At 38.1% G+C, this 10,838-nt stretch overlaps 1 protein-coding gene across 1 annotated transcript; it reads right to left on the minus strand.

The window, feature by feature from the left end:
• Nucleotides 1–3,713: 3,713 nt before the first annotated feature.
• Nucleotides 3,714–10,831, minus strand: LOC110049783 (uncharacterized). The gene is made up of 11 exons (XM_089290506.1): nucleotides 10,687–10,831; nucleotides 9,793–9,954; nucleotides 9,511–9,574; nucleotides 8,485–8,568; nucleotides 7,894–7,942; nucleotides 7,585–7,631; nucleotides 7,131–7,186; nucleotides 6,718–6,947; nucleotides 6,018–6,087; nucleotides 5,497–5,601; nucleotides 3,714–5,059 (listed from the first exon to the last, which is right to left on the minus strand). Exons 1-11 carry the CDS (start codon nucleotides 10,710–10,712, stop codon nucleotides 4,906–4,908), a joined length of 1,047 nt encoding a protein of 348 aa, XP_089146632.1. The 5' UTR covers nucleotides 10,713–10,831; the 3' UTR covers nucleotides 3,714–4,905.
• Nucleotides 10,832–10,838: the final 7 nt, after the last annotated feature.

Below are 10,838 nucleotides of genomic sequence, written 5' to 3' on the forward strand. Positions count from 1 at the left end.
CATTCATAAAAGCATTTCAATACAGAGTCCTTAATTCAATACTATTTACCAATACAAAGTTAGTAAAGATAGGTTATATATCAGAGGATAAATGTTCGTTCTGGAAATCAGAACCAGAAACCCTTTAATATCTCTTTTTTGTTGTAGCCTTGTGCAACTCTTCTGGAAAAATTTTGAATACTTTTTCTACCTACTGACAAGACAATTCGTCCACCTTACTCTGCAAGATGTCATTATCGGCATAATTTACCCAAGCTACCCTTTACTGAACTATTTGCTTCTAGTCGCTACATTATATGTATGGGATTGCAGAAGAAATCTGACTCCTCCTACCATAAACGCCTTTAAACTAAAGGCAAAAGTTAAGTATGAAACAGAAAAGTTTATATGTGTTAATACTGACAACATGAACAAATTTTATAAGAAGTGGAGTTTGTGCATGGGCTTTGTACCTTAATTAGCAATCTGTTTACAATTGTGCTTGTACTATGTTTTTACAACCATATGGCATGAGTATTGTAATGAAGTGTAAGTAGATGTAGTACTGTGAGTAAGTAGTTGTATTAGTATTGTAAGTAATGTACGTATATGTATTGTTAACATTATAAGTGTGTGGCAGTAATAATAATAATAATAATAATAATAATAATAATAATAATGTTTATTAGCGGCTTATAAAAAATTACAACTGTAAAAATTCTTAGGACAATATATATGTCAGGGAAATACTAACTTACAAACGAATAATAATAATAATAATAATAACAATAATAATTAATAATAATAATAAAATGCATTAGGCCTGTTAGGACTTCTGCAACTACCAGATCTAATTGATTGGATCATCAAACAAGATAAGCTAAGATGACTAGGTTCTTCAAATAGGATATTCAAAAATCCAATTTCTCATGCGCCATCAAAGCTAGTACCCCAAGGAGAGAGCGTTGTGTGACGACCTCATATACTTACAGAACTGAGGTGACGTTAACACGACGTCACGCCCGCGGAGAACTTTGATCTCCAGCTCAAGACAAGGGCGGTAGGATGCGTGGTAAACAGCAAAAGATTGTTATGTGATTAGCAATTAGCTGGTTACCGAGCTACGCCCATTGGTTTATTGTAGTCGGGGCGGTATAATTACCAGAAGAGTTTTTGTGTCGGGGTAGCTTTCTTAAGGGGAACTAGAGGAGTTGTAAAAATATGATGATATAGTAATTTTTTGCCCGGAGTTTTCCTTCTGTTCGACTGTGTCTTTGGGCATTTTGCATTGTTGACTGACTGAGATGAAATTACAAAGTTCGCATTGAGTTTAACTGAAGCGTATGACTCTACGAAGTGGTCTTCAATGAAATTAATATCAACAAATTGAAAGACTTCCGGCCATAGGCGGCGAAGCAGAGGTGCAGGGGGCGAGGGGGGAGCTGCAGCCCTTCCATTTGAAAATTTGGGAGACTCAGTCCCCCCCCCCCCCCCCCCCCGCTCCTCCATGATTTTTTGTGGCCGTAACAAACAGCGACGAATTTAGCGATCATTTGGAAGAGCTGAAAAAGTATTGCTTTGGAACTGATATAGACTGTGCCAGGTTGGCCATCAGTTTCACCTCGTACATGATGCAGTAAAAACCATGCGCTGCCCGAAGTTCGTCAGGTTAAAAATATAAGAACCATTTGCGAAGCTCTCAACAAAACGACTTTCACCAAAACTCTACTAGGAGAGGCCACAAACTGTTAAGATTGTATTTGAAAATGGGCTTAAACTTTATTTTTCGCCTCCTTAGCTCAATATATGAATGATTCATCACCTACGGATTAAAAACTCAGTTCAGCGCGAACCTACCTGAAATTTAGCCATTCCTTGACAAGCGTTCCTCAGCGTCAACGCTGTAACCTAAATACCGTTTAGTGAGGATACTTCAATATAATTCCCAGGAGTTAATTGTCTGGTTTGGATAATCTGAAGGCAATAAAAGCAATCCGATGAGGAAACTAATATTCAGTGTAAGATGATTAACTTAGATACTGCAAACGCTACAAGCACGAATCGACACGAAACAATGTACGCTCCCAGTTTTCATCATAACAAACTTTACAAGCAAAAGTTAAAAGGTGCTGTAAAAGTTGGATTTCCTTACGGAGTTGCTTATTAAATTTTGACACACGCGGAATCATTCGACTTGGACACCAGCATACTGTATTATTCCTTTTTAACCTTGAAATCTGACATCTTGGTTCCAATAGATTTAAATTACCTCTAAGCTAACAAAACAAATCATTCTTGACTCAAAGTAAACTGTTAAACGTCCATACACAGACGCTCTAATGTCGTTAGATGGGACATACAAGCGAACCTCCATTAAGCGGCCACCCGTTAAGCGGTCACCCTCTATTACACCCTATCATATAAGCAGCCAGATATCAAAGTCTCAAAATTGTTGTCAGTAAAATACTGCAAGTAAAACCCCTATTTATCGGCCACCTCTATTAAGCAGCCACGGCCACCTTTTGGTCGCCCCGATGAGGGTTTTCTATTGTCTTTATCCCTATCGAACGGCCACCCAATGTTTGATACACACAGTTTGTCTTTGCTTTGGAAAAGGTGATGACAGACAAGAATCTGAAATAGAAAGTGTTCACTGATAAAAACATCGAGACGTACGTTTGTTATTGACTTCAAGTGATTCCATGTTGCCCTAAGCATGTTTGTATTTGAATAAATTGACGTTTGTACAAAGCCCCACGCTAATTCCCGAGGAATCCCTCTTAAGTGGTCACCTCCATTTCTCCAAGGGTGGCTGCTTCAGTGGTAGGAGTGCGGCAGTATTTAATGTAAAGTGCACTTAAATGAATTAGGCCGGGGCGTTCATCATCTGGAGTGTTTTATTGAAAAAGGTGTGCTTATCACTACAAGCAGCAAAGGATCTGCAATGGCCGGGCGACAAGAGTTTAAAAAGAAATTTTCGAGTGTCCTTGACGAGCGTTTCTCCACCCCCGGCCCCCCACCCCAAGCCTCCTTTCCCCTTTACAACGTTTTGCTTGTTATCTCTAAAAATGCACAGACCAGTCAACCAAAGTATTTGTTCCTAAATGAAATAAAACAATTTTTTGTAAAACCAAAACCAAACCAATTACCTAACAAGTAGACTACTCGGATAATCTCAAACCGTAGTAAAACCAAAACCAAAACCAAAGTAATTGCTTAGTTAGTTTCCACACTCAATTGAAAACCGCTCTATCAACCAAACAACAAATTGTACTTCTGAACCATTACTGATGGACACGGTATTATCCATGTGCCAACTCCCTCAAAGTTTTTGTCTTAGTTCCCCCTCCCTCTTGCTCATCTGGCTGGGGAAAAATTTGGCTGATGGTCTTCTGTACTCTCCTTACTAGTCTGCTTGATAATTGGTGATGTTCTAAGGAGAAATTCGATGCTGAACATTCATAGGATGGGTTCACTTCCTGTTCAAATTGTGTCACGATCTCTTTTAGTAAAAACAACAGTAACTAGTCGTTTAACCCACAAGTCGATAAACCCCTAGCCTGTTAGCCCCCAACCAGAAGCCGATAAGCCCCCAACTTAAAGTCGATTAGCTCTTCATTCTAAAAATTCCTGCAGGTTTAGTCACTGAATTTTAGTTTTACCTAGAAATAAAAACAACCTAATGCGGTACATTACCAAAACCCATTGCTTTTCGATACTCATTCGAAAACCGCTTTGCAAAACTGACTTTCTTTATTGACAAAACGAATCATTTACTTTCAACGCGGTGAGCCCGATGTGAATAAATCGCTCTGGTATGCAGCACGTTTGGTTGGAGTGTGCGGCCTGTTTCTCGAGACCTTTAACCAATTTCAAAACAAAAAGTGATTTTATACGCCCTATTACAGACCTGACAGAAAAATTGATAACCATTTTCTGAGCAACAAAATTTTCAGACGTCTCTAATAACGTGACTTCAGCTAACCATGAATGGCTTCCATTTGCCTAAACATCTGAGAATGGTGTAAGATTCCGCGATGTCCATGTTTTTTTCTAATAAAACTGAAAACATACCTAATTCAGGCCATACAACAAAGCATAGCCCATTTCAGACAAAAATGTTTTAACTCAATACGCTATTTCAGACGGAAAAGGCTCACGAACTATACACGTTGACGCAAGGAGAGGGGAAGTGGGTTTTGAAACATAACTGAATGTTAAACAGACATGGAACACTGCCATCCCGTATTGGTTCTTCGGCTTTACTTCTGAGTAAAAGATTTTGGTCAATTTTGTGGTGACTTCTGATTTCAGGGTCAGACTCGAACAAAAGAAAACTAAGCACCTTAACAATGACTTAACTTAAACCCCTGGAAAAATAAATGGTCGATGTCTCTGGCTTATGTAAAGGAAAGAAAAGATTATTTTAGATGTGCACGTTCCGAGCCCTGTTAAATCCCGCCAAGATTCACGACCCTTTGGTTTTCTTTTTTATGATTCTTGGTATTTTTCTTTCCAATTTATTTAATGTAAATGTTACTTTAAGTTTGCTTCAATTTAACGTAATTTTGGACATCAAATAATGACTTTTGATTTAGTAACATATAACCTGTTCTATACATGTATGGTTTCTTCGCAAATGAGCGTGTTGCAGAGAGTCAAGTCTGCGAGACGATTGAACTGTTCTTCAGGGCAGCGAAATTTAAAAGCGCTGTACCAGCCTTCCTGGTTGTGACACTATGTTGTCATTGCAGATAGCATTTCATAGGTTAGAGCGTTATTTAGTAGCCTCATGGCGCTCGCACGTTGTTTTCTTGGCCTCAGCTTCTGAGCATGGCCGCCTTGAGAAACACGCTGATACAAGCGCACGCAGGCGAGCTTGATGCTTCGACTCCCTGTCCGATTTGGAAAAGTTTCCTCGAAGTGTTAACCTCTCGTAATAAAAGTCGGGCTATCCACATCTACCACACTGTAAAAAGAAACGCTTCCACCATCAACCAGAGCGATCTTGAGCGGAACTGGAGAGCACTCCTTTCTCAGAACAGTTAAAGCTGCCAGTGAAGGGGGAGGGTCACAAAACCTGAAAGAACCGGATAAACAAGTTTACATCAGGTCGTTAACTACGTCGGATCCAGATCACCTCGCTCAGAGAGTTTGAAGACTGTATGCGAGTTCACCAGATTTTGAAGAGCGAGTAAAACGCTTATCAGTAGTCGTTAGTAACAGACTATGGACCCCACTGGACATACAATGTAGAATTTTCAAAACTGCAGTCATATAAAGCAGTTTGACGGACGAGGCTCTCATAAGTCTGTATTTTGCCTATGTTTTAACAGCTGCCTCAAGCTCTTGGATGACTTCAGTGGCATAAAAGTAATTTAAGTTGCTGCCTTTTTCATCCGTTTCAGTTAAAGGACTACTTGCCTTTGTTTGTTTGTTTGTTTGTTTGTTTGTTTGTTGTAATAAATTAAAAATTGTAATGCCTTACAAATGGAAGTTATAACACTGACAACAAACCTGCAAACAGTGATACAAAAATCTGGCAGTCCTGGATCACTTTTCTTGAAGTTCAGTCCTGGCTGATAAACATCCAATACTATTTGCAGAGATTGCTGTGCTGAGCTAAAAGTCACCAAAAACATGATTGTTGCATAAGAAAACATCACTGATTCTACTCTTAGTCAGAGAGAAAATAGAAAACTATTACTTGGTGGATGTTACATGAGTTTGCAGATGTAGCACTAGTACTGAAAGAAAGTCTGAGTGTTAAATTTCTGTAATAGGCCTGAGCTTATTTTGTTCAAAATATTTATTTAAAAGGCTTATTTTTGAGGGGAAGCGCCGTTTTTTGGGGTGGGGGGTGGTTATCATCGGAAAGGAATTTGCATTTAAATATTGGTTGGTCATACATCTAACTTTAGTTAGCATCTGAAAATGTTTTAGGTCACATAAGAAAACTGCATTTACAAAACCTATTTCAGAGTGGGGTTTAATTTTTAAAGGAATATTTGTAGAAGAAATTCAAGCTTAAAACTCACCTTGGTTCCATACAGTTTCCTTCTGTCATTCTTTGATTCTTGATCACTTGTAACTTTGACAAAACTGCAGCTAAAAATTCACCAAAGGTGACAAAAGCCCATTCAATTGAATTAATATTTTAAGGCTCAAAGGATCTTTGTTGCATTTTCTTCGTTGTGCACTGTTGTTTGAATTAATTGTGTTACTTCAAATAATGAAAATAATCAAAGGAAAAACTTGAATTTTTTTTATGAGCAGCTTACCTCAAGAATTGTTGAAAGTTGAAATTCTTTCTTACAGCTGTGTTTTCCCAAGCTTTACATAAATGCACTGTAAAAGGTGCACCATTTCGTTCCAAAGCCTCACTTGCCAATATAATTATTGTAAGTTAAAATCAAACTTATTAAGAACAGCTCATGTTGTGACAGCTAAGTTATCAGAGCCTGTAAGGTTTGATCAATGAACAAGGCATGTTCTAATAAATTGGAATCAGCATTAAACCAAATGTCATACAGGTTATTCATAGAATTGTTCAAATTTACCATGCTATTTTGAACTCTCAGGGGAGATGAAAAATAGTCTGAAATAGCAGGTTTTCTAAATGGCCAATAGAGAATGACTGAAGGACAAACTCAGGGAAATGGTTTTGAGTTCAAAATAACCAGCAATTTGAAATAACTGAGTTTGAATTGGTGGGGTCCAACTGTTCATGTAACTTACCTGTTGAGGTTGCATCTTCAGGCCTTACAAGTGGTCTACAATCATCTTTACTCATCCACAGGTGGGCTACAGGAGACGATATGTTGGGTATCTTATCATCATTATCACTGACATTCACATCATCATCATTGTAATCATCACCAGTCGCAGCTCCAGTTGTTATTTCCTCTTTCTGTCCAGTTTCCTGATGAGTTTTGCTTTCAGCAGTTGGGTTTTCTTCACTGTTCTGTCTTCACAAAATACAAACAATTCTTGTTAATGTTATTAAATAAATAAATATTATACTTAAAGTTACTTAGAAACACTTCTATCAACTCTTCAAGGTTTACTTCTCTGTCTGTTTACATTACACTTGTTCAAACATTTGCATATTTTTGTCCAGTTTAGGTACAGTTATCAAATACACTAAGTACCTTGAAGATGAATGTGGTAAAACAATGAATCCCAAGCGCAGAAAGTAAGTATAAACCTGCAGTTAAATAAATAAAATGTCATTTTCAGTGTATGAAAGGCCTTTACAGATAAACAAAGCTGTAAGATCTATTCCAGTAGAGGAATTTGAGGCATCTCAGCTTGTCAGTATTGGCACTTAACGTCGATGTTGTTGCTCTTGTCGCCAATAATAATAAATCCTGGATTAGCTATTCAACAGGTAGCATAAAACCAGGGCCAGGGCAGTGACAGTACAAAGTGTGAACCAGAGAACCCTGGCTTGGACTTGTGAGACCAAGGATACTTCCTGATTCAAAACTGATTTAACTGAATGATGTAGCTTCCATGCTACCCTCATCATTATGCATATTAACATGCAGTATTTGATGAACAAGCTAAAATACTCAAAGTGAATGTTTATCATCAAAAACCTACCAGATACTGATCAGGGTTGAAGTCATCTGACAACATTGACATGTAAGCCTGCAGAAAAAAGAAAGCTGCACATCAAAATAATGTTCGCATGTGGAATCTGGATGATGGGGGCGAGGACTAACAAAGTTTTTAGATGTACCTGTACCTCAGTTTTAGAACTGATGTCCACTCATACGTATATAGAAGACTGGCTTTGAGCAATTGATATGAAAATGTTCCAAACTGTCTTACAGAAAAAGCCCAATGCAAATGGTTCATGACAACATAACATTAAATAAAATATTTAAATTATAAGATAAACAGCCCTTCCCTGTTGAAAGGACATTGGTAATCCACCATAGTACAGCTCCAATGATCCCTGCAGACAAGATAAAAGGTGACACAATTCAGAAAAAAGTAAATTTAGCTAAGAAAAAACAGTCAAACATTTATCTTTGGACAGGATTTTGTATGATAAAAAAATGTGCAATTTTTTTATTTTATTTTAATGTAGTTACCACTTTCAGGCCCAGGAGTGACCAACATCCAATTTCTTTCAACAATACCAACGCAGTCAAACCTTGGTAAGTGGACATCCTCGGGATCAGAAAAAGTGTCCGCCCAAGAGAGGTGTTCACTCACGGGAGGTTAAAAATGCAGTGTCGGTATGTGGCTAGGACCATTACTGATTGTCCACTTACAGGGGGTGTCCACTTACGGTAGGTGTCAGTTAATGTAGGTGCAACTGCACATAAAAATCCGATAGGCAAGCTACAAGATTTAATAAAATCATCAACAAAAGGAAGTTGTCTCCATGTACGATGTATGGTGTATGGTACTGGTAATCAAATTCTCTGTACAGGTATTAATTAAATATTTGTAACAAGTAAGGAGAAATCAAGTATTGACACTGAGGCTGACCTGCTCCAGAAGGAAAAGAGCTTCCTGTGGCTGTAACAACAACTTCCCATGTTTCCTTTGTCCAAAATGTTGCCAGTGGGGACCCTACTCAAAAGAAAAACAACCCATGTGTGTCATGTCTAAAACTGATATTAATATTAACAATTGTTTCTACTGCAGGTTCAATCTCGAATAAATTTGAGGACTGTATATAAGCCTGGATTTATGAAAACAGTGTTAAAGAAATTGTGCCCTGCTCAAGCATTTTTTCTCCAAAGTAGACAATATAAAAAAATTAAAAGGAATGTCGATCTCAACTCTCTCATCTTTCTTTTTCTTGCTCTTCTCCTTCTGGCTGCCCAAAGAGCTGTCAAGCAGAGCACCATAACTATAGGAACAGAGACACATGCATGCATAGAAATAGACAACCATGCAAGTCTTTTTTCAAGGGCGGACACCCTATGAGCACGACAACATTGCACAACATGGTAGCCATACTCCAGCTAACAGGTCAACTGAGGTACATGTATGCAGCTTTGGTTTACAGCGATTTGATATTGTTATGGTCAATTGACACCTGTGAAAACAAGATATCTGCTGACCAGTATCCTGTGACCACATTGCAGGCTCAGGCTTAGGGCTCATTCAGTCACATTTTTTTCTAACTGACCGCTGATCAGGAACTGGTTTTTGATTGAATCGCAGGCTCAAGCCAGGTTACTTTATTGTAATCAGGAGCTCTGCTTGTATAGTCTTGGCTAAATCTATGTATTATTTTCATTGTGTCATATTCAATCTTCCTTGCTTGAAAATAAAAGGGACGGGTGGGTTAAAGTCAAGTTTTTCTTACTTCAGTACTGAAGGAGGAGAGGGAGAACTTTCATGAAAAGACAATACTTGAAATAGTTTTTCACTGACTGAAATAAGCACATGTGTTCTCAAAATTTGTCACTAATACCCCCCCCCCCCCCATTACAATAGCTGACTAAACTCCTGCTATGTTAAAACAAGGTACTAAATTAAAGGGCAATTTTTTTAATTAATTACCTTTGATACTGATATGTCAACCACTTTTTCATCTGGATTCCAAGTTCCTATAGACAAGTTACCCCTGTCAACAAGACGATAATGGTTATAAAGTTTGAACGGGATTCTTGTGTTTGATGTTTAGTATCATCATAACATACACCAAACTTACTGAATCATGGAATTTTCAGTGAAATACTCTCAATGAATACAACTAAATGTTTATGACTGTAGGAGTTCACATTAGAATGGAATTATAGCACATGTATTCTGCAAGAGCAAATTAAATTGAACATTCAGTACTTCTTCAAAACTCTTTGTTCTTGTAAGATATCTCTCTTTTCTCGCATCAAGGAGGCCAAAGTTTCATCTGGTCTACTGTCGTCATCTGGGGCAAAAGCTTTTTGTCTTCCATGCTGTGGTAACTGAGAAGGCTTCTTTCTATGTGCGAGAAGATCTTCAGGGCTAAAAAACATAAAATCCCTCTATTACTAAGCATGAGACCTTAAGGGTTTTCTAGGGTTATTATTCCAGGAAAAAGTGACTTTATAAGTCTTTTGAAGAAGCTTGCACTTCAAAACATACAGTCAAATGACAAAAATTACTTTGAGCCCAATTATTGTGCACATCTTTGTTTGATTATGTGTGGCAATCAAACAGAATTGGATTCAAGCTTTGAATTTCAAAGTTTAAAAATGCAAGATTAGACCAAAACTTCCCACTAGTCCCTAGATCCCTCAGCCCATTCCATTTTGTTTCATTATTCTGCCTGCCCCCACCCACCCACCCCCCTCAGAAATAATCCAATTTTGTTTTGTTTCCTCAAGAAAACTAAAGTAATTTTTCTTCCAGACTCAAAAAATTAAATGATAAAAACAGGGTAGCTCCCTAGGATAAGAAAATCGTCTGAACGGGGAATTAATATAAATTACAATTGCCCTGCTTTCCCGCCTCCATCCCCCTACATCCCCCCTTCGTCACTCACTCCCAAATGATCGAAATTCGAAAGGTAAAGTTTAATTGAAGAAAACCCCAAAAAGCTTGAACTAATAAGTAACTAACGACAATGAAGGGCAGAAATATTACCGTTAAGCAAAATTTTGTGCAGTAGCATCCACATGCAAACGCTATGCAAAATGAAAGACTGCACCCCTGATCGGTGTTCACAACACCACAGTACGCAAGAAAAAATCTTACCAGAATAAAATGTTCAGATCAGACATGACTTCTGTGATACAGAAGAAGTCTACCTTCTGCCAATCAAAGCTCAGATGAACTGAGAAACTCTTGAGGCAGGGGAAAAGAGTGCAAAATTGCCGCCATTTTATTGCTCAGTGACCTCGCCAAGG

The sequence above is a fragment of the Orbicella faveolata genome, unplaced genomic scaffold, assembly GCF_042242905.1.
Source record: "Orbicella faveolata isolate gen_17 unplaced genomic scaffold, um_ofav_v1 contig_2, whole genome shotgun sequence".
Taxonomy (NCBI): Eukaryota; Metazoa; Cnidaria; class Anthozoa; order Scleractinia; family Merulinidae; genus Orbicella; species Orbicella faveolata.